At 39.6% G+C, this 27,411-nt stretch overlaps 1 protein-coding gene across 2 annotated transcripts in view; it reads right to left on the reverse strand.

Annotated features, from left to right (window-relative positions):
• The window catches only part of cpne5b (copine Vb), a 102,974-nt gene that overhangs the window by 62,405 nt on the left and 13,158 nt on the right, over window positions 1-27,411 (reverse strand). The window contains exons 2-7 of one of the 2 annotated variants that reach the window (XM_061069733.1): window positions 18,082-18,122; window positions 17,704-17,750; window positions 10,637-10,740; window positions 8,876-8,919; window positions 7,786-7,799; window positions 6,724-6,800 (exon numbers count right to left, since the gene is read on the reverse strand). In XM_061069733.1, coding sequence (XP_060925716.1) covers window positions 6,724-6,800; window positions 7,786-7,799; window positions 8,876-8,919; window positions 10,637-10,740; window positions 17,704-17,750; window positions 18,082-18,122 — 327 coding nt within the window. The remainder of the gene's footprint in view (window positions 1-6,723; window positions 6,801-7,785; window positions 7,800-8,875; window positions 8,920-10,636; window positions 10,741-17,703; window positions 17,751-18,081; window positions 18,123-27,411) is intronic. The other variant, XM_061069734.1, reaches the window with a different exon arrangement.

Consider the following 27,411-nt stretch of genomic DNA (forward strand, 5'->3'; position numbering starts at 1 on the left):
TCCTATGGAGGCAAATATCCTACAGGAGCTGTCACATCGTTCAGGGCCCTTGGGCCCGACAGTTGGACACAGAGAGGTTGTGGTATTGGGCTTCGTACCAGCTGGGCGCCCCGCCTCTGCACACATGCATCTAGTCACATTAAAAATAAGTTGCCTTCATTTCGCTGCTCTGCTCCAGTAATCTGCCCTGACATCCAGGGAATATCCAGGCAATAAAGGGCCAAGTGCACTCAGACATACTCCTCCTCATATCGCTCTAATGTCTTCTCTGTGAACGAGTGTTTTCTCTCCCTCTCCTTTCTCTATTTGTAGCTCTAATTCACAGTCACTGCATCCATAGCTCTTCCATGACCTATAATACCATGGTGCTTCACATCTGGGCACTTCCGTCTTCCATCTAAATCATCCAACACAGTGATCATGCATCGACCTAAAGGTTACAGTGCATGACTCATTCTTGTGTTTAGTAGTCTGAATAGCCAACAATCACTTCTTTTAAAGATGAAGTAAAAAACTACAATGACAGTTTACTGGAGTGGGTGTAGCAGGCTGAAGGTTAGCGAAAGGTAAACACGCAGCGTGAATGTTTGAGTCTCGGTGACGTGGTGAGGGAATAATTCTCCTCCGGCTTCTCTTCTACCATCAGTTTGGCTCAGAGTGAGTCATAAACAGCCATCTGCTGCAGTGGAGCTTCACTGTGGGCACTGCAAACTGTGGTGATTATGGCCAGCTCCAGCACAGGATGCTGTGCAGGCTACTCAGGTATAACGACTGCCTGGAGAGAGAGAGTGTGTGCACACTCTCAAAATAAAATGAATAAATTAAAAGCAACAGAAAAAAATTCTTTGGGCGGGCCAACCAAGGTTTCTCTATCTTTTTGGTGGAGACTAAATAGGTTTTGTTGGCTTGACTTGTCATCGTGACACAATAAAGGGTTTTGCCGTGTATACATTTTTCAATCATTAATCTTTTTATTTCATGCTATCAAATATATACTATAGTGTTTTTGTAACTGATGAATAGATTGCGTCGTATGGTTCCCCGGGCGTTGTGTTGATGTGCTATATATAATGTTGAATTCTAATGTAAAATGTAGTATAGTCAATGGTTTTTACCATTTCAGAGAGATCATAATATGACTTAACTGAGTTCAATAATCACTAACTATTTGTGACAGCACCTGCTTAGAGTGATTTTATACGGTTTCACGTCTTCAGGGACTAAGAGGCTACAGCTACTGAGCCCATGCTGATCCACGGTGAGCAGCTTTTATGAAAATGCTAAGTTCCCCACTGTGACGTGTTCACAATGACTTTAACTCTGAAACCTCTTAAGTTATTATGGCTCCAACGATATATGTGTGTGTCCAAAACACACACATATATATATATATATATATATATATATAACTCGGTGGATACTGTTGAGTGTTTTTGTACAGAACAATACGTGGTTATGTTGAATGTCAGTCCTAGCATTTGTTAACTTCCACACAAACCAAGCCAAAGATGGATGCACTTTTAATAAGCTGTTTGCATATTAAAATGTGGCTGCTGTTCCAGTTTATAGACTTGTCGAATAAAAACAAACTGAATGAGCAAATAAAATGGTGGACAGCTGTAAACACTGGCTGCGATCTATTAGTCCATTTTGCTTAGGAACCTTTCTAACTGAGGGAAATAACCCTGAACTATTTCAACATCCGCCATATTAAGAGCTGTTCAAATTCTCTAAAGGAATAGGAAAGCAGCTTCAATGCTTCCTAACTTATCTCCCTTAGCATAGGAAACATCGGACCATCCTAAGTAAAGAGGCAACATTTAAACCTCATAGTTGCACCTGGACACACCCACGTAAATATAAAAACAGAACAGCTGTTTTTTCTCATGACATGATCCAGAACTGGTCACAATAAACATTATGAACTTATAGTTCACAATATCATCATCACTATTAAACACGAATATTAAAAGTGTTTTCTTCCCCCTGACTGTGGAATGGAACCAATAATTGTTTCCATGTACATTCCTCAAATTCTTCATTCATCATTTTAACATTCAGTCGTGTTTACTTTATTTTTAATTACATCTGTTTGGTTGTTATTTCCTGTGAGTAAGTGGTAATTAAATGTTTCATCTGTATAAACTTAAAACATATTTTCTAAGGACGTGTCGTTTTATTTTGAAATGGAACTGTCAGCGCACAGCCTACAGCACAGAGTACCGTACATTTTGTGCATATCTTCTGTTATCAATATTCATTTTTTTTAAACACAGAGTTTAAGTGGGGTCAGACTTTCCCCACCCAGTGCTTCTCCTTACGGCTTCTAATTCACATCTTCCCTTAACCTCATAACTTATTCCACCGGGGATCAACGAATAGGGGTTAGGAAAGTAGATTAATTGGACTTTCCGAAGGCACACACTAAAAATAGCATGAATAAAAAGTTAAATGTAATTAAGCATGCAAATGAAAATTTCTGAATGTGGCTTTGACTGGCATATGTTAAAAAGATGTACAGTGTGACTGCTTATTTGATCAAAATGAGTATTAAATAAAATCTCCTGGTTACATATCAAGTATGCATGCGATGTGCAGACTTTTCGGCATATGAATGTGTGCAGTTTTTTATACTGTGCTGTGGATGTAAATAAATCATATCCTGAACACCACAATAAATAGAGGAATAATATTGCATATAGGAAAAATCGTTTTGAATATGTAACACTCACTTTTTGCCCCACATTTGAATAAAAATAGCAAAGTGACATGTAGTCACTGTACTTTCTGTTCAAATCTTTTTCTATGTAAATATAAATGACAAGAGTTTTAATCTCTTTAATAAAATATGCATTTTAGGCCGGTGGCAAGAGAGCAGTGTAAAATTTGAAGCAATCATAAAAGAGCTGGAGCCTTTGATGTTAGGATGAAACAAATGTCTTGTTTGGCGGAAGCGCTCCAATTTTCTGTTTCATTCTCTCTCTCTTTCTCTCACACACACACGATGAATTAAAATTTAAAAAGATGCATCCTTTTATAACGAGACAATACTGTCTAGTTAGCATTGTGGGTTTGATAAAACATCACTTTTAACTTGACATAGAAGAATAAACACCGGTGTATTATATGACTCTGTTCACCTCCAGAGTTCCACTAAGCAGCATACACCAAACAGAGCCTGACACTTGAAAACCTAAATTGAATAATACTGTTAGTAATCCAGAGTTTGAACCTGATTTATCTTTTAATTGGGGTCAAAAAAGATAACCTAACCTGTAATTAAAAGTGAGATTTACTTTAAAAGTAAACTTCTTATATTTCTACATGGGCGTTGTAATGAACATTTTCTTAGCTATTTTTTTCACAGTGTCCATCAGACGAGCCTGAACTACAACTTTTCCTCAGGATGGATGGGCGCTTTAGCTGCTCAGCACAATAAGCTTCCATGAAATTATTCAAAACAAAAACGAATCACATTATCTACACTACATCCATGATATCATCTAATCCTACTTGACTAGATTTTTTTTCGACTGCTGCGTAACGTTCTCACCTTGATCAAACTATTCATAAAGTCCCTCTAAAATCTGATCCAGTGCTGAATTTGTGCATGGAGACTTGTAGGGGCTGTGGTTACTCGAGCTTCCAAATGAGCCATAACCTCTGACTGTAAATAATATGGTGCAGTAAACAATAGACTAACTACAGGTCTCACAGTCTGACGCAGTCATTACCAGTCAGTGTTAATTTGGTGCCTCACAATAAACAATACACCCCTATCAAATCTGCCTTGCCACAAAACTAAATCTAAAAGGTAGCTGAGAGTCAACCAGCATGGAGGTTTGGATGAAAGGCACGAATTAATCATTCATGTGTGCGGCTCAGCTTAAGTGGTCAGCCCCATAAATTTGATGCATTCAAGCTAAACATTTTCATTGAATGTCGTCTATACTGATTTGTTTCTTCTCTGATACTTCAGAGACAATGTGGCCGCTCTCTGGTCATTGATGTCACCTTTTCTCCTTCTCCCTTCCTCTCTTCACCCTTTTCCCTGTAATGAATGCCGCTGCATAATTAAACAAGCACTCATTTCAGAAAGATTAAAGCCATAAACAATTAGCCATGAACAAAATAGAGACCAAGAGACAAGACAAAAATACACACACTTGTACATTCATGTTCCATGTAATGGTGCAAGGTGCAGGATTTAAATCAGATCAGCAAATGTGTATATCCTGTAGAGAGAGTGTGTATGTGTATGTGTGTGTTTGTGCGTGCATGCACAATAAATGCTTGGAGGTTAAGAGAAAACTGTATTACATTGATATTTGCGATTCATTTCATTCTTAATCTCTCTGATGTACTGCACTTTCTACTTTAGGAAACAGATGTAGTTGTACATGTGTGACATTACGCATACATTTGGGTAGGGGGATGTCAGAGAGAGAGATCAGATCAACCACTTATTGCTGCCAAAGACCACCTGGCTTACTTTGAAGATGAATTCTGTTTTACTATTATTTCTATCTTGAGTAAACTGCAGGTGAAATGAAAAGCACAGGACAGAGAGAGATTAAAAACAAACAAATAATCTAACACATTCTCCTATTGGCTGAGAACAGTTTAGACAAATGTCTTGACATTTCCAAGCAATGGAATATGAATCACTCTCGCAATGCATCACTCTGCAAGTGTGTGTGTGTGTGTGTATGTGTGTGTGTGTGTGTGTGTGTGTGTGTGTGTGTGTGTGTGTGTGTGTGTGTGTGTGTGTGTGTGTGTGTGTGTGTGTGTGTGTGTGTGTGTGTGTGTGTGTGTGTGTTAGTGTGTGTGTGTGTGTGTGTTCCATGTATTATTCATGTTCTGGGGACCTAAACCTGTTTACACAAACACATGAGGACACGTTTTAAGGTCATTTTAGGTAAGGTCAAGTTTGGTTAAGGGTAAGGGTTATGGAATTGCAAGTAGTAACAATGGTTAAGGTTAGAGTAGGGTCTCCAGGAAATCAATGCAGGATAAAGCAAAGCTGCTGCCTTGGCTTTCCAGTATAACTTCATTATTATACTTCATATTAGTCCACTTCACCTAAACCTGTAGTCCTGAACTTAATCACACTCGACTTTATCAAGTGCCATGAGCAGCCATGAAATTAAATTACATTACACGGAGTTGAGTGGCTGATTTAAAGGAAGGAATTGTACAAAAAAAAAAAAAAACGTGAAATAAATAAGAGCAGAAATTAAAATTCAAATATGTGCCCACCTTGCAGGGAGCTTGACTTTGCAAAGATGAAAGGCTGTCAAAATAATACATTTGGCAGGTAGCTGTATTATCTTTCAGCTGCAGAGTGTCTCAAATTAAAAAAATGCTGTATAAAAGCTCAGCTCAGACAGGAATGATTTGATAATAAACTTGTCAGAACCTTATCAAGGTCCATGGTCTCCTTATAGAGGCTGAGAGTGCACTTACATTTGCACTTCTAAAGTCTCTGGAGTATGAACCATCAATGGACCAGGCATCATTGGGATAACATCCAAGGAGACATGTCAGAAAAGAGAGGGACGTCTAAATTGTCTGTTATAATCTGAACAGACAAATCTATGTTCATCTATGATGTCTTTCTGTCTAAAGAGCACCTAACTCACTAATGGCCAAAAATAGATGTGATGCAGGTGTCTGTTAACTCACTGTTAATATGAGTGTTGTCAGCAAATAGTAAATACTGAGGAAAAGCTAGGAAGAGGAAACGTGTTGCAACCCAACAACAGAATGAAAAAGTGTGTGTTTTCGTACAATCCCACTGCTACTGCTAAATGTTTTACTAACCACAAATATCAGTGTTTCAGAAACTTTCTCAAAAACTAAGACCCTGAGAATGTTCTCCTATTTCTTAAGATAGATCAACATTGCAATAGCCAATAAGTCACTGTCAGACAAATGAAAATAAGGCTGTTTTTCTTAGCATGTGATAAGCTGGTTTTCACACATAGTGCAGTTGAGGTTGTACGAGATGCATGAGGAGGTTCATAAAGCATCTGGAAACCTTGATGTCCTGTAGTTATCCATGAGCCTTTTTTTGGGCTCAACAGCTAAATAAGGTGAATACAAAAAATCCTTTAATAGAGTTATATTATAGCCCATATTCAAAAATCACAATCTACCTGACCTCAAACTAAAGCATGATAGAAGTGGTATTAAATAACATATTTAAGACTTTTTAAAGGCCTACATTTCAAATGATTACATTTTAGAGTTGTAAGACCCTGTAGAAAGATTGGAATATGAAATTATGTGAGCACACAAGCCTTTGAGACGAGCAGTAATTGGGGTAATTTTGCTCTGCACTTTACCCTTTTCTAGAAGGACAATAATAAGAAACAGGAGGAGTCTCCTGCCCATCAATGTATTTTCTCTTTTTCCTTTTCTAAATCACCCGTTCCTCTTTTTCCTCCTCAACACTAACACTCTCTCTGTTCCCCCAAATTAGCTTCTCTGTGTTGTGTCCTCTCTTTCATCCTCTACCAAACAAATTAACACCTACTTCTGTCCATTTCCATTCAAGTATCAGAACAAATTAATTATACCTGGAAATGGTCATTTTATTTGGTTCCAAAGCAATTTTCTCCCCTCTCAGCTCGGCTCTTTGCACACAATGGTGTTCCTCAATCACTTTTGGAGTCAGAGGTATTTTGGGCGGTGCAGAAATTAGCTGAGGCTCTTACTTACCCCAGTGGTTTCTCTAGTCGACTGGCCGGTGATCCAACAATCTCCCCGAGAGTACAGAACAGTTGACCCAAAAAGTCCTGGAAGGAAAGAAGGAGGGATGGAAAGAAAGAAGGCAAATGTAGAGTAGACAGAGAACAATTCAATGTTAGACTATGGTCAGGCTGGAAAAATGAACTCACAAATATCCCTTCCACTCTATCTATACTAGGAACTGTGCAATCGATCACTACAAGTATTTGTTTCTTCCAAAGACGTTTGTTGGCGGATGCTCCATAGATTTAGTCTGTGCATCCTCACATGAAGCCAAAAGAAATCGTGGTTTCTGGTGCAACATCTTTGATGAAAAAGATGATTGATTGTAGTGGTGTTACAAGACACCATTTCTTTTGCGCTTGCATGCTGCATCTGAAACATAAACACTCAACGTCTAGACAGCAATCATGCTCTTATCTCTTTTTCTCCTTTTTTCTTTTTTGAAACACAATGAGTGTGAACTGCTGAGCAATCTAATCTAGTTTTGCTGTGACTCAAGTTTGTTGAACTGAAGTCGAATGTTTGAATTGAGGCGGAAAACAGAAATGTGATAAGATGGAGGGATTTAAAGAATTGTGAAAAAATAACAAAAGATGATTCACAACCTTTGGGACATGAATGTACACATTTTAAAAGAAAGACACTTCATCTATGATCCAGATTTTTACTGTGGACCATCGTTCTGTATCACCCAGAACTGATGCAAATCAGGTTTGGTGTTGATCTAGTTCTTTTTGAACTAATCTCAGCCAGGATGTGGGACAATCCAAACCAAAAGTAGCTTTGGCAGGCAGCAGGCGCTAAATAATTCAACATGGGGCTATTGTGTCTTTCGTTTCAGTGAGTGTCTGATGTGTGATTTCCACTAACTCCACTCCATGTTACACACAAGAGCCTGGAAAATCTCACCATTTCCATCATGGACCAAGTGCATGCGACAAAAGCTAAAGGAGGTCTCGCCAAGGACATTATGTTTTCTTGCTGATTGTTTGTCCTTCTGTCTGACTTTCAGCAGGATAACTCAACAACGACTAATTCAATTACTATGACATTTTATGAACGGCTGGGACATGACCCAAGGAAGCATCTGTTATATTTTGATGCAGAGCCAGGATTTTTTCCCCACTTTCTTTAAGATGGGGCATTAGCTAGTTTCAAACTTAGTCCTCCTACTACCTCCTACTGAAATGATAGTTGAGAGCTGCACAGAAAAGCTTGGCCTGTCTCTTAGTTGCTATTTTCTGATCAGTGACATCATCCCTCCTCCTGAGAGAAGGATCATTAACGTGAGACAGCAGCCATGCAGTGTCAGAAGTGAGAGAGAGGCTGGGACCTACGTTGAGTTCTGCAGGCTTCCAGAAAGGTTGGGCAGCAGCAGCAACAACAATAACAATGACAACAACAGAGCACATCATATACCAAGAACACAACACTGTACTGAAAACCTAGCACTCCTAACACTGCTGAAGTTGAGAACATGAGAGTGCGAAGACAACACATGCTCTGCCAGAAAGGGAACCCAAAGCACAGAATTGATGAAAAAATGCAAACCCAGCTCGTCCAAATACGTGTTCGTCAAATAATCACCAGAACGGATTATTTTCATAACAAACTATCGGCAATGCTTTTGGTCACCATAGTTTCCAGCCTTGAGGGAAAGAACTAACTAGTGAAACAATAAAATTGGGTTCAATCTAATACAGCATGAAGAGGAAACTAATGGTTAAAAGCATTGTGTGTTTCTACATGGTTGACTATACAGCAACTTATTGCACAATGCCTTAATGCAGTGCCACTACTACTACTAATTCTATTTATATTACATACAACATTGATGAGTCTAAGTCTAAAAATGAAAACAAAAAGTATTTGGACACTTCTGTGATCAGGCAATAAAAAGGGTTTGCTTTATTTCATCAAGGTAAAATCGTGCAGCAAGCAACATAAATACAACATACAGAATCTCACATTAGACCACTGATAAAAGGGTCTGGCCAATCTCAAATCATGTTGGAGTTTTTCTTTTCCATTATCACAGTCAGTGAAACCACTAATTCAGATCTGACTCCAGACTGGCTTCCTTTTATCTGTGGTTTAAGGTGGAAATAACTGTGTACACTCACGTGTTTGGAGAGGTCTGGACTTTTGGAGTCCATGTCATACCTGGGAGGAAACAAAAGGAAAGCAGCAAAGACCTTTTAATTCAAAAACAGTTAAGGAGACTCTTGTCTAAGTGATTGTTGCACTCTTAAATGAGAGATTTAAAACTGAACCTGGGGAGTTGTCATCAGCGGGAGCAGAAAGGAAATACCCTCACTACGATACACTTTTCAGAGGCTTTTGTTTGTTTTTAAAATTTCATGACTGTAACTCAAACATCTAGGGCAGGGAAATGGAGCAGAGTATGAACTGGGGGGAATAACAACAGAGGAGAAACAGAATCAAAGAAAATATGCAATAATTATTCTTTTCTAAAATAAAGTTACAGTTGAACCTGCACTGATTTGCATGTGAAAATAAAGAAATGAAAGTGATGGAAACGGAGCAATGTAATGAGATTAAATTATATATTTGATCGTGGTAATCGCAAAATGAATCAGTCTGAACATGACAGGAAGTGGGTGGTATTCTAAATAAAGACACACGAGAAAGTGTTAACTCTGCACAAAGTGAAGCATTTGTGTTTATTCAAGGTCATTTATTAACTGATAAGAAAGATCACATGAGAACAGCCGGGCCTGAGTTCATATTATTTTATGGTGCAGTTACGGAGGTTATCGGCACTAAGAGTCAATCTGCTGAAAGTGTTTTGAGGCCATGTTTGCTTGTGTAAAGTCCAAAGGAAATTACTGCATCCAGGAGAGAGAGCTGAAGAAAATATTCGTAGTGTTTCTAATTTAAGTTGGTCAATGCAATATAGCTATAAGGATGACGTTAACATATTTTGAGAGGACTGAGAAATCCTCACTGAGGAACAAGTCTTTGATTTTACAAAGGAGGAAACAGAAGCGCTCTCTCCATGTGTGGAGTTACCTTGGGGAAGAGGCTGCGACAGTGCAAGCAGTGAGCATGAGTATCTGTGTATCAGTGCCTAGTGCTGTGCGCTGTCCTTGGTGCTGAAATATTTGAATGCAACTTTGTAACAGCGGCCAAGTAGGTTATGTTATTTGTTTTGTTTCACTGTGAGTATTGGATTGAGCAAAAACTACTGGAGAGATTACCACCAGAGACAGTGGAAGAATGTGGTGTGAGTCAGGAAACAAAGGATCAGAGGGTATATCTATGATTTTCTTTCCAATGTTTTCAACAATGCAAGATAGGGCTTTCATGATGTTTTCGTTGGTATCTCCAAAAATAATTCATGGGTCTTTTTTATTTTTTAAATCAGGCATGTTTAGGCAGATGATATTTATGAGTGTGTGTCATCGCTTGGTTCTAATTGTGACAATTTGTGTTTAGGATCAGATAATTCAGCTACTTTACAGCTTTGAACACTTTCAAATTATTTTATAAGAAAGGCTTGTCGAGAATTTGTTCCACTTGAACTGGGAGGTCAGAATTTCTGAGTGATCCTGTTGTTATGGTGCTTGTATGTGCTACATACATACTTACTGTATGCATAACTGCTATTGCTAGCAAGACAACAAGCAAGACAAAGGTTTTCCTGACGACACCCACCTTGGTTTTTTGACTTGTACTAGAACACAGACTATAATACAACTGTGTTATAATACAATAGAACGCAGCATATGCTTACTGTAGCGGTGGAGCTGCCGATCAGCACAGAACAGAGCAGGAGGAAATCTCATCATAGTGAATGAGATCAGAGGGCAGGAGAGAAAATACTATGATGATCTGACATCAAAGAAAATCAACTCACAAGTCAAAGCGAAGGTTCTGCTTCTCCTCGAAAAAGTAGTCCAGGATGTACTTTCTGACAAAGTCTGGATTTAGAGTGTTGTCGATCGTCTCCGTTCTGCCAAACTGTAGAAGGAGGGAGAAATGAGATGGAGAGCAGAGAGGAATGATGGGAGCAAAAGCAAGATAACAAAAACAGTTTTAGATAAATACATGCAGTGTGTAGTTGTCTGTTTTTTCTCTTTTTCATTCGCTCTCTTATAACACATACAGTTACAGAGGTCTGATTAACATTCACACGCTGCTGTGCAGAGAAAGGTGTGTTTCCTCCTTGATCCTCGCTGCCATCCCACATTAATTACAGCAGGATAACTCACTCATCAACCCCACAGAGAGATGAGAGACACGATGAGAACAATGTGTTCAAAGAATCAACATGGGTGGACTCGGAGAGAGAGAGAAAAGAGCAAGGGGGGGAAATGGCTTAGAAGGTATACACTATAGAGCAGGGGAAGTGAAAAAAATAGAGGGCCAATCTTACGTGGAGGGCTGGGAGAGAAAGGGGGGAGTACGGCGGGGAGGCGGGGGAGTGGGAGTGGGAAAAGAGTGGGAAGGGAGAGGAAGAGAAAGGCAGTGATTAAGGCCTCCTAATTAGCGGGATTGTAGCTCCCACAGTGCCAAATGCAGGGAAATGTGCCAGAGAAAAGGCTGGCAGAGACCCAGCAGCAGCAGCAGCAGCAGCAGCAGCAGCAGCAGCAGCAGCAGCAGCAGCAGCAGCAGCAGCAGCAGCACATGCATACACTGTATGAAAAGCTGATCAAGAGTTTAAAATGTGTGATACAGTATATACATCAATTATTCAAACCCTCCTGGAATTACCCTGTTTAATCAAATACTCCATCTAACTCAATAGAGATGATTTCAATCCTATACTTTTTTATTGTACAGGGATGCTAATTAAGATTGGTTTCACACAAGCATAAAGAATGGCTTCAGATGACAGTAGGTCGAGAATAAATAGAGAAGGTCAACATTTGATATGTGGCATATAATGAAAATAATGCATTTTATTTGTAGAGTGCTTTTAAAAAGGTACCTAAAGGTACTTAACATGGTAAAAACAGTGACAATAAAAACAATAATTAGGCAGGATTGGTTTATTTGCCCTTCCCATGTAATCCATGGGTATTTAAATGTATATCTGTTTAGACTCAGACAGCCCTTAGTTAAATTAATGTTATGGAAAGATTGTGGTCTGGTGTAACACAGAAACATAGCTCCCAGTGCGGTAGATACAGATATTATACTAATAAACTACACTCTATACTAAGTGTAACTATAAAGTGCTACAGAGGCCAATTTCAAGCGTCCATCTTGTTTTTCCATAATTTGTATGGCAGATACTGTAGGTGGATGTGTGAGTAAACCCCACCTTTTCAATCTGTGCAGAAAAGCTACATAAACAAAACCTTGATGCTCTTCCATACTGTTACATGGTGTTGAACACCTCGCTGATCTGAACATGTTCTCTGAGACTTCTTTTACTCAGAATTTAAATTGTATTCTTCAATTTACCCCCAGCCAGGGTGATAAAGACACTGGTGTTAGCTTGTGTGCCATGCACCCAGGCTTTCGAGAAGACTCTGAGGTGTTGATGAAGCTGTGAGTACCCGGCGGGTGAAGCCAAAGATGAGCTCCATAATGTGATTTCCCTGCTGAGTGGAAGAGACAATACTGTGCTGCAGAGTTCATTAGATACTGCTGGGATGCTGGAGCTGGCTAATGAGAAGCTGGCATCAAGTCTCTGACCTCCACCCTCAACATGCACACACACATGAACACACACACATGAACACACACACACACCACTACACACACACTGAACATATGGAAAAATTGAACCCTTCAGGCGTATAACAGATACAAGAGAGACCAGTAGAGTCTCATACTGAAATGTGAACCAATCCTTAAACCGCAGACAGAATAAATCACTTACACACACACACACACACACACACACACACACACACACACACACACACACACACACACACACACACACATACACACACACGCACACGCACACGCACACACACACACACACACACACACACACACACACACACACACACACACACACACAGGGAGCGCAGGGCGTTATATAAAAGCTGGAGTATAGGGGAGTGATGACAACACACAAGTCTAATCCTTCATTACCTTTGTGGGTTTTTTTGTTCCAAACCTGACAAAAGATTTAATTATCTTCTTCCCTGGAGAATCAGTGAACCAGAGCCGGGGATTTGTGTCATCTGAGTGTCCTGTATCGTTCTCTGGTTAACATGGAGTGTTATCCTCCTTGCACCATGTTCAGTAGACGGTGACATAGTGCCGATATAATGAGCTCGGTGGAGTCTAGTGTTCTCACAGAGAGGTATATGATGGTTGTGTGAATTTGTAGTATGTTATTTTTTTTTTATTGAAAAGTAGTGGGGCGCTTTCATGAGAGAAAAAAAGAGAGAAACACACATGAACACTGAATATCCCCCAGGACTGATAGAGCATTAAGGTTACTGTGGGGGTTGCTGGAGGAGAGAAAGCCGCACAACCAGCTGGAATCCTCTATCTTACACACACAAGTTGTGTGGCTTCATGGGACAATTATTCCCAAAGTTTGGTAGAGCTTTGAGCCAGAGTTGTGATTGTGAACACATTATGTATGATACATAGAAACCAAATTCATGCACCAGAGAGAGAGAGAGAGAGAGAGAGAGAGAGAGAGAGAGAGAGAGAGAGAGAGAGAGAGAGAGAGAGAGAGATAGAGAGAGAGAGAGAGCAGCATGCACTTAAAAGAAGATTGGAAGAAAGAGGGAAAAGGTCAACCATGTCAAAACTCCCTCAAGCCACTGTAAATTAGCCCTCTTCCTCTCTCATTCTCTAAAGCATCATATATCTCATCACAGCTTTTCACCATTTTCTCTCCTCATAACAATACTGCACTCTTGTACCACAGCAGTGCACTAGTCATGTGGCAGTTTTCCTAAATGTATTTTTTTTAAATTTACCTTGGCTGTGAGCTACGGCTTTGTGCTGCAATTAAAGATGGAGGTGAAATGAATGAGGTCTGTTTTAAGTCCCCAGGACCAGCGTTGGGCTCTGAGGCCATAATAATCCCTCACATTATGATTTGATATCAAATTATAATGTTATCTGATACACAGCTCGGTGAATGACGGACCCATGAAAGAAAGTCTGGATCAAGGTCTTAAAAACCAGGGTTCATGTCTTTGATACATTTGATCAGTTCTCATTCAAATTTGGGGAAAAGACTAAAGACTATTGTCAACTGTTGTCAACACTGTTGTTTTTTTGCCGTCTGCACATTGTCAACTTGTTTTCTATTTGAATGGAGAAAGTTGCCACTCTGATAGGATTATGGTGTTGAGACACTCCCAAGTGTACTAGACACTTGGGAATGCACCAAATGAACGATCTCTGCGTTCAAACATTTATCGTCGGAGGTCAGATTACAGGCGATCCTGTGAGTCTGGGTAATTTTGTTTTCTTCTTTTATTGTTTGATGCTGTCTCGACTTCCTGCAATTGGTCAGAAAGTCCAAACTTTCATACTGCAAATGAACTGAAACATGGTTCATTTTGATCCAGACCATGACTTATTCTTTTTTTAGTCCGTTGGCCTGGACTTCACACTTGTTATTTGGTGTGGACTTCACACAAAAATCCTCAATGCTGAGATGTGACTGCCAAATGTTTCTTACACCAACCTACAGTTACAAACTTAATCTGTATCTTTTGGTTATTTTACCTCGTCTCATTTGAGGGTGTGGAGACGGACAATGTTGTAAGGCTCTAAAGATTAAGTTCCTTGAGGCAAACTTGTGAATTGTGAAATTGGGTAATATAGATAAAATTGTACTCTACTATTTTTAAGCGGGCTAATAATTAGCTGTAACCGACTTCCAAGATTACAGGGCTTTGTTACGATTTCTCCCCTGGTTTCATTAGTGCTACTCTTTTTAATTAAAATGGTGAGTGTTGAGGATTTTTTAATCAGTTTCTGTCCATTACATATTACAAAGCACCAGTTTAAGATGGCAAGGAATTTCAGTAATTACATAGTTCCTGTTAAATTCCCTATATCCCTTTCACCCTAGTCTTTACTGTGGGTTATTTCCTGATATAGAAATCAAGTATTAAACATGACGCTGAGAAAAGTTGTTCAAGTACAAGAACAAAAGACTGACACATGTTTTCGGCACTTTACTGTGGTTATGCAACAGCTTTCACACTTAGAGAACTGGAGGAAAATGGCTTCTAGAAAAAAGAAAGTAAACATCCAAGCAACACAAGCATAAAATCAGCCTCAAAGTATTTTCCAACCAAGTGAAGAAAAACAGCACTTTACTTTACAGGGGAGAGTGAGCGCACATAACAAGGAGAGGAAGAGCACACTTATGACTAAGGTTTATGATCTTACACAGATTATAAAAAAGACAAAAAAACGAACTACACACATTCATGACAGACAAGATGGCCTCCACAACAAAAAAAGGGCAGGAAGTGGAAAACAGCATCTAATGTGACCCAGGCGTGACCGCAGTGCTAAGTGCTCCTGTCAAGAAATTGTTTGAAATCTCAAGGTCCCTGGTGAGTCACCTGCTCGGCTTTGCATGGCCTGCTCCCACAGTGTCACCTGGAGCCAGATCAATATCCATCCCCCCTCAACAATATGATGGAGGAGGACAGTTTAAATGATTTGTTAGAAGGAAATCTGTCGATATGGCGGGAAATTATTGAAAATTGGCTTTAGAATAAATGTGAGACACTCATTATGCTGATTTGAATAACAGCCTGCCTTCACACCATTGGGTGTCATAATATATAGTGGTATTTATATATATATACCATCATCTTTACATATGCATACGCCTAGGCAGGAGGCGCATACACATATGCACAGTTTCTCACAAACCCAATCACAACAGAGTCACTGTGGTCCCTCTGATACATTTTAATATAAGCCCACATAGTCATCTGTTTTGTAGTAATGACACACAAGTAACAGATGAGGGTCATCTATATAACTATGACTATATAATGATTTACATTAAGTTATGATCAACTACACATTCAAAGTGAACCAGGTCTTTAAAAATAACATGTGTGGCGACTCTCCTGCACTGACATTTTGCACCAAAAATAAGGGCTGACACCAGATATGTCTCCATTCTGTTATGGGAAGCTGCATCTACTCATGCATATGTACAGAGTATATGCATTTCCCCAGCACAGCCCCAGAGTGAGATATTTTCTAGTTTGTGTTGAATCTTGTTTGATGTTTCAAATGTTTGTGTTCATATGACTGTGTTTGTGTTTGTATTCAAAGCTCCAGTTATCCACACAATCACCCACATGGACACTAAAATCAAGTAAAATGCAGACTACACAAACCAAGAGATCTAACACTGAGGCTGTGCTGGGGACATGGCTGTGGGTGGTGACTGTCACATCAAACGAGCGCTGATTCAATTCAATTCAAAATAACTTGATTTGTCCCCGGAGGGCAATTCTATGATGGCTCTTTTAAAAGCTCCGTCTCTGAATACGAGCTGTGGGCATTTGTTTCTGTGTTTCATTGACCGCTTTGATGCTTCCGCGGCATCCATTTATCTCTTAGACCGGCCTTAGAGCCAAATTAGACGTGGAAGTCTCACATTCTACATCGTGGGACCTACAAGTGGCTTTTCTATAATAGAGGTTGGTTTTGGTCTATAAAAGAGTTTGTTGACAATAAGAAAAACAGTCTTTTCGTCAATAGTATTCTTTAAAGGTGAAGGTTGAGTAAAGGTTTTCATTATGTGCCTTGTTTGACCACATTTGCAATGACTCATGGGGAAAGATTTGTTCATTTTAATTCAAAATTACATATTCAAAAGGTCAGTCATGAAAAGTTTGGCTTAAATGTAACTACACATTCCTTCCTCATTTCATAGACATCAATATGCTGATATGGCCCTACCCCCGCTTCCCGTCCCCCCACCAACATTTGCTACCCTTCACCTCCTGTTCACGTGTAATCTGTGCGAGCAAGGAGGCGAATAAAACATTCCCTACCTGTGGCGAGGCAAATCGGCTCTGCATGAAGTTCAGCTTTGGTGAACTTTGACCTGCATTATTCACCTGCATTTGCATATGTGTGAAGGTTCCCCTAAGGTGGAGAAACTCAGCCATGAGGTTGAATACTTATTTCTCTCAAAATATGTCTCCTGTCATATAAAAAGGCACAAGGGGGGGCATGTTAACTAATTAAAAACCTAACCCCTAACTCCCAACCCACTTTAAGTTGTTTTAACGACTACTCACAGTTGGAAAAGACATTAATGTTAAGAAACGATATAGATTTCTTCTATTATAGTATTTTAATTAGTTCCTTAAGTCCCATGAAATCATTTAAGGCTTATTTTACCTTCAGAGAAATCTAATGGATGAACCAACAGTATGGTCAGATTATTGACAGAGAACATGGACAGTTTTCGACTTCATGGACTAAACCAAACAAGGCACAGTAAGAGCTGGTGGATTGCCTCCCCTGTGAGCCGTTTAGGCTCCAAAAAGCCTAGGTATTGATCATTACACTGTGGGGGGTTTCCTTTGTTGGTTGAAGTCTCTAATTAGTGAATATTTCCTGGCATTTCCAGACAACTGATAGTTGAACAGCTTTAATGAAGTCTTAAAGCCAACAACTGCATGTTCGCAGTGAAAATTTGTCTTAATAGAGGCTCAGCCATACACACATACATTCACACACACACATTCACACACACACGCACACACACACACACACAAACACACACACACACACACACACACACACACACACACACACACACACACACACACACACACACACACACACACACACACACACACACACACACTCACACTCACACAGTTGCAACAGCATAAAAAAAGATGAAAGGACATCCAATTAAGTTCTGGCTGTGCTCACCATGTGTTCGTTGTAGCTGTGTGCGGGTGTGTGTGTGCGCGTGCACGTGTAGAGGGCACTCACCTCTCTCCACTGTTTGGTTTCCACACCTTGAGTATAGAGCACGCATACTGTGAAAAAATACAGGAAACACAGAGATAAAGTTTTACAAAAAAGAGAAAGAATTGCCAGAAAATCTGAAAATGAGAGGGTAGTGAGCGAGAGAGATCAGAGAATAGCAGGAAGATTGCAAATGGGAAATCAGTGTAAGGGCCTCAGTTGAGTGAACAAACATGCACAGCCCTCTGAGCAAAACATAGATTTCCCAAATCGCAGCGCAACATGGCCAGAAAAACAAAAATCCACAAAAAACGAAAAAAACGTTCAGCATCAGGCGAGAGATGACGAGAGATGACAGAAGAGCACAGACTAGGACACATGCAGCCTCTACAACATACTCACATGGATCTGACTTGGAAAATGTGTCTTTATCCAGCAGTTTTCTGGGAAATAAAGAGAGAAACAATTGTTAGACATGATGACATTTCACTATCATAGAGACCTGAGGAGACCAAGAAAATCCTGGAGTGATTGCACTTTGAAACTCAATAATTTAATTTTCACTTTGACTTTAGTCCATACATATGTTGCACAGTTCAAACGCAATCTCAAAGATCAAATTCTTGCCTTCATGCTGAACGCACCAGAGCTGTTTAAGATTCTTTTTCAGACTTTTATTTTGTTATATTCACAGAACTCTGGTTTAAGATTGTGTAACTATATTATAACATTAATATATTTCATTTAGCTGCTGCTTTTATCCAAAGCGACTTATAATAAGTGCATTTAACCAGGGTGGGGAGGGTAAAGTACAATTTTCTTCAAGAAAGCCAAACTACAAAGTGCTGTATGTAAGTGCCATTTCAGTGCTCCTAAGTGCTACTATTATTTAATTTTTAAAAATATATATATACTCTTTTATCCAAGGTATAGTCGAAAGACATGTGTCTTTAGTCTGCGGTGGAACATGCATAGACTTTCTGTTGTCCTGATGTCATTGGGCAGCTCGTTCCACCATTTAGGACGAAGTTAATAGGTTGTGTTTTTGTCGCATTACATTTATTTTTCTTCCTCTGTCAACCTCCAACCTTCCCTCCACTGATCACAGATTCACATGAAACATGCAAAGCTTGACTCTTTGAAGTGACTGTGGAGCCCCCTCTCTCTCTCTTCCAGAGATTTTTCACCATGGCACATACCATCAAAGGCTTGCATGACACCTCGCAAGTTGCTCGGGAAAAAATAAATCACTAATAGATGGAAATTTAACTTAGGTGCAATCCTACATTCAGCACAAAAGGAGGAACAAAAACCCTGTCTTTACACAGAGAACATCGGTCTATAATAGTAGTTTTGTTCTGAAGTCAGCTTACAGTCATTGAATGTTTAGTTTCAGGGATATTTTGTTTCAAGGAAATGTCATAGTTGGGGTTAAAGTAAGATGCCTTTTCAAATAAAGAAAATGATATTGGTTATTAGAATTGCACACAATAACGTCCTAGTGGGGGTTCGGACTAGCTGGGCAGTGGAGGCTCTGGGTCGCCGGGCAGTTTGTTGGACACAAGGGAGCACATGGGAAGTTTACAGGCAGGGTGCACACACAGGTGTAAGCATGTGATTACAATGACACAGGAAGTCAAATTAACGCAAGATACATGTAGTGAATTTTCAAAATAAAACGGAGAACCCAACAAAGTTTGGACCGGAGATATGAAAGATGTCCATCATGCACTTACAGTGGTCGGCTCGGCTAGGATGTGTTTCATGGGTACGCAGAGACTTTATATTAAAGTCCCCAAGAAACTGCACTTGTTCTTGTGTTTTTCTAAATGGCATCCAAGATGATTCTCCCTCTGTGCTCAATAATTGGTGCACAGGTGGTGCTACACTTTGTTGGAGGGCAACAAAAACAAGATACTAATAAGAAAGATTTTGTTGACTCACCCTAACAAGTGCACCCAAACAAGAGTTTTTATAAAAAAATGAAGGATGAAGACAAACATTGTTATACCCAGTCCTGTATATTCCACAATGCAACCCTTGTATTGTTTCTTCACAGTTTTATACTCGTAACCTTTATAAAGTCCAGTAAAGGAAAAGGGTTAGCTAGAATACAGTGCTATGATGAAGACGTTGCGCTGTTGATACAGATGTTTAAATCCATAGTCCCACTTGGCTCCTCAGTTGGTTATAGGAGACATATTAGTGCAGAAAATTGTTCATCTCTCAAACAATGGCAGCCTGATTACAAGCATGTCTGTGTGTTTACTGAATCTCTCTCTAGCCTCTAAAAACCTGCCACACCTCCTGCTTTGTGATGACATGTTCAACCTCACATTTTTTATACCAAAGCAAAAAAAACAACTGAAGTATAAGCTTATTCTGTCAGATTTGATCTCTACATGATAAGGTGGATTTCTCTGTTTAGGGAATATGATCATTAATTCCCAAACTGATTTTTAAGCTACTATCAATTCTGACAGTTATTGTCAGCAGCCATCATTTCAGTAGGTGACCTATATGACAGATCACTTTCGGAGGAATCTTCTGAGCCTGAAGTTTGAGTGATGGCTGCAGTATTGATTTCCATGAAAGGCTGGGGGTAGAACATTGTAGGGCTGGGTAATGTGAGGAGGAAAAAAACCAAAGAGGTCATTATCAACGATCTCTTTCACACTAGCTGCTCTTCCTTCGCCCCGTCCCACTTCGCCCTGCAGACTCTGTCAATCTGTGAAACATGCTCATACAGGAAAAGAAGGACACGCTGAAGGGGGAAGACTTTAACTATATGACTCATTCATACTTTTCATTGAATACCGTCTGAAATAGTATCTGTAAGTTGTTTCATAAGGTGCAGTTTGTATTTAAACATTCTGGCCCAAGCAGTATTGTTTAAACAAGTGTACATGGGTCTATCCTACCATTTTACCATTTTACCATTTGACAGTATTTAAAATATGGTGGATGAGAGCTCAGCTAACGCAAACCGACGCCAAAAGAGCTTTCCAGCCTCTCAGATTCTTGGCTCAGCTCACATGTAAATTATGTTCTGTCTCTGGCTCTGTCTGACTGACTGACATCACACATGAGGTTGTGTGTAGGTTGTGAATTCCTTCCAATATGATTTTCTTCTCTTTCTGACTTTCTTGTATTTTCCTCTTGACTTACCCACCCAGTCTTTCTTTCTCTCTTCCTGGGCTGTGACAATATTTTAATGCGCTTTCAATAAATCTGTTGTTCTCCTGACCGACACCTGTGTTTGGTGTGTGTGCGTGTTACACTTCCATCATGCATCCTTGACATTTTCAGAAAACCTGCCAGGGGCTACTGTGCAACAAACACAATTACCTTTCCTGTGTTTGTTTTTTTTTTCAGTGACATGAGAGCCCTGATTCAAGACACCAAAGTCTGCTGGCTTCTCTGATTCTCCTTTCTGTTTCTTTTCTTGTTTCATTTTCTTCCGCAGTTTCTACTGACATACATCTTGAGCCGTGTTCTTTCATCAGACTCAATCTATTTTAATCTATTCTCTTGTCCCATGTTCCACTCTCTCTCTGTCTCTCTTCTATAGCAATCATAAAAACAAGACAAGACACTAATAAAAATAGAAAAACATGCAGTAGTGAGATTTTGTATTTTTCATTGTATTTTACAGGTTACAGACAGCACTAGCTCAAGTTCTGTTATTGTTGAAATCCTTGTGATTGAAGTGTCCTCGGCTCCAGGCAGAAGTGTTTTTCGAATGAGTTTGATCTAAATTGAAAAGAATGATTGGATTGCTGGTTTGAAAGCAGGACAATTAAATTAACAAATGAGTGCAGTGACTTGCACATTGACTTTAAAAGTAATGTTGCCCTGAAACAGAAATATTGCACTGCCACAGCTCCGGCAGAGCAAATGGGATTTGCAATTGCATCTTTCAGTTTGTCGAGTTTATGAGCAGAAATGTACCAAGAATGTATTTTTTACGGGTGCTTTGTTCAGTTTTATTTACTAAGTCTTTATTCAAATACAACGTTGGACCCTTTCCATTCACCAACCCACAAGTACAGCCCTCAAAGGTAGAATTAGCAGATATAACACAGAAAGCCCAATTTATTTCTGCTCCATTTTTGTTGTTTTAATGTGAGTCAGCAAGCATCTCGGGCCACATTGCACATCATAAATGTTGTAGATTGCTGTGCAGCCAAAATCTATGAGAACAATGTTGCCAGGTATAAAGACTCAAGTCCAGATTTGTCAAAACTCCCTGAACTCAATCAGTAAGTAAAGTAAATAACAGACAACCTGCAATCTGACATGTCTAGCTCTTTTTCTACTAGTATGAGGTTGTTTGCTTTTTGAAGTTCAAAGTAGCACAATTATCTTCTATTGTATGTACAGCTTCACAATGTGAGGGAGGTGCTAGCCTTCAGATGTACCAACCTTCACCTGAGCTGATGTTTTTGCAAACCAAACAAAAAAACTCAAACATATGACATTGTCCCCAAAGTACGAATACTTCATTTTGATATTTCGAGAAGAAAAAGCAATTTTCAACAGTGTGTCGTGTCGCTATCTTTATATTTGATAATTTGCAGCTTTTTCTATGTGCTTGTAAGGAACACCATATCCCATCTGCCCTTGACATTTGCAGGCTAAATGTCACGGCTCAGCAGAAGAGGTGAGTCTTGAAACAAGTAGGGTCGCTGTGAGATTTGACAGTACTTGGTGAAATTAATTTAATTTAAGCTACATCAGTATCTGAACTTCACTTTCGTATTGCAATTATTAAGTTGATGGCAATTTGTCTTAGAATGTGGAAATCATAATGACCCAAGGAAAAAATGCCCTTTAAGAGACCACATCTTGGACACAACGTCATATAGAACAATGATTGCTAATTGAAGTGGACATTGTTATTTTGAGAATTCTCTCTTTGTACTGTTTCATTTATTACTGCTACATATGAGTGAGAGCTGATGTACTTGCAGGAAGTTTCTCCAGAACACAGGACATGGAAGATTGATTTTCCTCTTTCTTTTATAAAGAAAACAGTAACTGCAGAGTTGGTTGCTATTTTTCTCGCGTCATCTAAAAATTACACATTAATTCTAATAAAGAAAGTGTGAGAGCTGACCTTTTCTCGCTTATATTTTTATATTCGGAGCTGCCAGCTCGGCACTTCTCATCAAACAAATTAGAAGAGAGCAAAAAGAGCGACTGTCAAGCCTGACTTGGGTCTTTTGAAAACCCACTTATAAGCAAACAGGTAAATGTCAGAGACATTTTTAAAACCAGCCACCCACCTGTATGTCACCACGCTGGAGACGCAAATTAAAGATTTCTTGGATGACACAAAGTAAAGCTGCAAAAAGATGAGGCTGTGGGCTGTACGGGATTCACTCAGGGAGTCAATATCCCACTTTCGAGAATTTGAACATTATTCCGGATCCCTCCAAACCTGCATGTGCATCTTTGGAATGAGTCATGCCACTGAGGTTGAACACTTGAGTGTCCTGGTTCATTTTAGTTACCTCACTCAATAGAACAACAGCAATGTTCTCAATTGCACATTTGACATTTCTATCTTTCAGATTGTGTGTGTGGGTGTGTGTCTGTGTGTGTTTAGTCAATGCGGACTCTATGTGCAAACATTACCACCTGAACATGCAAGCACTCAACCAATTATATCAATATGCTCTGTTTCCTAATTTAGTTCAGCTTTTTTCCGGGCCAAAATTAATCATCCCAAATATGTCACCCGCCACTGCCTCCTCTCTGTCTCTGTCATTTCCACCTCCTGTTTATCTGGCGGCTGTGCGTTATCCCTCTTAATGGTCTCTCCATTATCTCTTATGTTAAACGGAGCCTCGAATTGCTTTCATCCCTGTGCCGCTGCTCTTTATTTCCCAACATTCACTCAGTCAACACATGTATTTTTAGACCACAGCCGGTTTAATTCGCTTTTTGCCAGTCCACACTTATTGCAGCGATCAAATCTAAAAAGAAATAATGTAAATTTGTAAGAACAACATTTTGATTCATGCACAGTTATTGAAAGTAAAACAAATATTTGTACTTTTTACTTTTTTTCAATGTTTTATTAGATTTTCTGAAGAATGTGATCCTTGTTGTGCAGCAATGATTCTGTTACCCAGTTCTTGACTGTGACCAGCAGTACACACACTCTATCTCTAAAAGAACACATCTAATCTAATTACTTCTAATGGAGAGAATATTGAAACTGCCACTCACAATAAATCATGTTTTCTTTTGGGTATAACAAGTGTCTCAATCTGAATCGAATAAAGTATATTTTCTTTATATCTCAAGGGAGGACAACATTTTCAGCTTGAGGTGTAGTGAAATATTGCAGTTTGGCCCTCAAGGTTTTCTCAGAGTGGTGGTGTTATCTCTTTGGAAAGATAACTGCTGAGGAAACTTAAAATTCTTCAGAAGATAATGGATGGGCAAACTATGTTGCTATGGTGATGTAGTTAAATATCAAGATCATTTCCACAATAAACTGCTACAGTAACTTTGTGAGACAGAATGTTGTGGTTAGGCAGGATCTCTCCCTTATTCCCAGTGTTAACCTCTGGGTCATGGGCGTGGTCGAGCGCATGTGTCAATGGGACTATGACACCAGGGATCCATATCCTCTGGCTCCAAATGCACAAGATGGCCTTTAGTACTGAGTTTGGTCACAGGCAAAGAGGGAATGATTGGAATGAATAAGAGTATGTACGTATTCAGGTGGATAGAAACTGATTAGCATAACAGATCTGATGTCTGTAATAATAATGTATATACACAATAATGATAAAGTGCTGTGGAAGTGAACATTACTTTATTTTTCAGGCCTGTGTTACTGACTGACCTTTATTTGTTTTTGCTCCACAAGCCTCCAGCTATTTTTCTAAATAATGGCTTTTATGAAGAATTCAGAGTGCATTAAAGTACCAATTTATTCCCTATGTCAACTCACAATGTAGACTCAGCCATACATATAGCTCACTGTACAGTATAGACATAGGAGATGGGTGGGGACGAAATGCTGCATTATCTGAAGCTTCAAACACCAACCCAGCAGCAAGCAGGCGCTCAACCTGAGTGTATTAAAAACTAGGTCTGCTGAAACAAAACCTCATCAAAGTGACTGCTTTATTACCCCGTACCAAAAACAGCCCCAACAGCATATGCCTTCCCACACACCAGCCCCAAGACACCAACGGCTCTGCCCTACATGTGGAAACAAACCTCAACCAAAACGAAGCGCTCCTCTACAATACAACAAAACTTGCATGGAAAGTCGAAGGAAAGTTTATTCACTCAGCAGATGGTTTTTAGGAGAGTATTTTTGCAGGTTTGCAGGAATGGTAATTACTGTAAAATAAAATCCTTTTATATTAACATTCAAACCGCTGAACAGGAATAAAGCTTGAGAGAAGTCTCTGATAATTTGATGTCAATGCTTTTTGCAGAGCAAAGAGAGACATGTTAGATAAATGAAAAAAGACTGCTCCAAAATGTCACTAGGATGATGAAAAAAAGTTTTTTTCAATTAGATGAGAGTTCGTCTGAACATCCCTGTAAGGATGCGAGTCAGCTTTTCACCAGGGCATTATAACAACTACGGCTACAACATTAAATATTTGAAATGTGTCACCATATTTGCATTAGGTGTTACATAATACATCTCAAAGGGAGAGGCAACACTAAAGGGGTTTCAAACTAACTTCCTGAAACACAACTTCCCTTATGTAAATGAGGTTATGAAAAGATCTGAGACCCGCAGAGGCAGGATTTGGGTGTGTATGCCGCCGCTGTGCACAAGGGGATTTGAGAAATCAAGAGAGCCGGGTTGTAAGACACAATCAAATGGAAGAAAAGAAGAGCGGAAGAAAAAACAAAAAGTGTGTCAGAGAGGGAGTTGGAAAGAGAGAGCGAGGGAGATAAAGTCCTCGGAGATTAGATCAGAAATAGACGAGAGTGTAACGGAGTTACTCTCGCACCGGGAGACAGAAGCAGCACGCGCCAGTAAGACAGACACACCGACCATATTTATTTGAGATCTGACACAAACCACAATAATTAGCTCATTCCCTCTAACCTGCAGGAGGCTCCTCAGCTCTCTGAGTGCGAGCTGAGAAAAGGATGATAAATATCTGGGGATGACTGGTTCTTTCTGAAGAGGCGTTTCAAGACATGCAAATTCTGCTGATGAGATTCTTTACTTGGGAAAGAGTACGTCAGCATTAAAAAGCAGCCAGGGGCTCATAAGTAAAACTTTGGGAGCTCATCCATTTTTTACTTGACTGAGGTATTTATACACACTGTATTGTATCTATTATGCATCGCTGGGACATGACATGCCTATTTGGAAATCGTGTCTTGTAAAGCAACCATGGCTGGTGCTGGAAGAGTCTTATAGAAACTGTTGTGCATGCAGCCAAGAAACAATAGGACCACATTATACCATCCATTTGAATACTGTTTCCAACACAGTATTCCCTTGAAATGTACATTCGGAGAAGACAATGGAATGCATGATATGTGCATCAAGGGTCAAAGGTCGACATCGAGGGCGTCTTTCTCCGGTTCGAGGAGGACAGTTTGTGGGTGTAGAATATACTGTATACATAGAGCCCAGGCTCTGTGCTTCACCTCTTGCTCACACCCAACGAAGCACAACTCAACTGGGGGAAGAAGTGAACTGGATATCTTTCACCTGCAGAGTCAGTGAGTAGGTGAGAATAGAAAAGACCAACTGAGACAGAGCAAAACACATTTAGCTAAATGTGTTTTGCAGGTATATACCGAGTTTCATTATTGGTTTCTATACATACAGCACAAACAATAAGGAACCACTGCATGGTATTAGGCTCCCCTGTGCCGTCGAATGCAGGTCAATAGAGTAGTTCTTCTTTCAGGAAGTTTATTGTGTCTATTGCTGATTTTCCTAAAGCAGTTAACTGAGCTTTATTCAGGTTCCTTTTGATAATAAATACTTTGTTGAGAAGATTAAAAAAAACTGCTGCAATATTGGTATTTTGAAAATAAGAGATTTTCATTGAGCAGTGATAATTCGTCACTTAAGAAAAAGGAGAAAGAGGCTAGGTGTTTTTCTCAAGGACATTTATGGAAGGATTGATTGTAGAATGGAGGCACTCCTCCCATCTCTTGGATGAAAAAGCATCGCTGGTGAGACGAAATGAAAGGAACAAGTGGATGGTGACGGGGGAGTTAATGAGGAATGAGGAGGGGAGGTGAGGAGGGGGGAGGAGAGGAGAGGAGAGGAGAGGAGACATAAAGAAAGCAGTGGGGAAACTAGCAGGTAATATGTTTATAAGAGAACGCGAGATGAGTGCTGGGTAATGCAGCACAGTTTTATGAAAGCTATGATGTATCAAAAAACTTTCATTTGCCCTGAATAACTTCCTCTCATTTATCACTGTCGTTGTTATTTCTTTTTTATTGGCTGCCTTATTATTCGACTAATAAAGTTTTTTTTTTTTATGTGCTTTGATACATGGACACGGGCTTAGTTTTCCCGTATTTCTACACCACCAAACCTCTTGGATTAAGTCTAGAGTTAGTCTGGGGTGCTACTAAAACCAAGTGCATATCAACGACAGGACAAAACTAGATGAATGATGAGAGGACATAAAGAAAATATGTGGCCCAAATTGGTGATATAAAGGCTGCAGGCGAGTGAGCCCTCATCAAGGTCAAACAAGCACTTCATCG

The sequence above is a fragment of the Limanda limanda genome, chromosome 4, assembly GCF_963576545.1.
Source record: "Limanda limanda chromosome 4, fLimLim1.1, whole genome shotgun sequence".
Lineage (NCBI taxonomy): Eukaryota > Metazoa > Chordata > Actinopteri > Pleuronectiformes > Pleuronectidae > Limanda > Limanda limanda.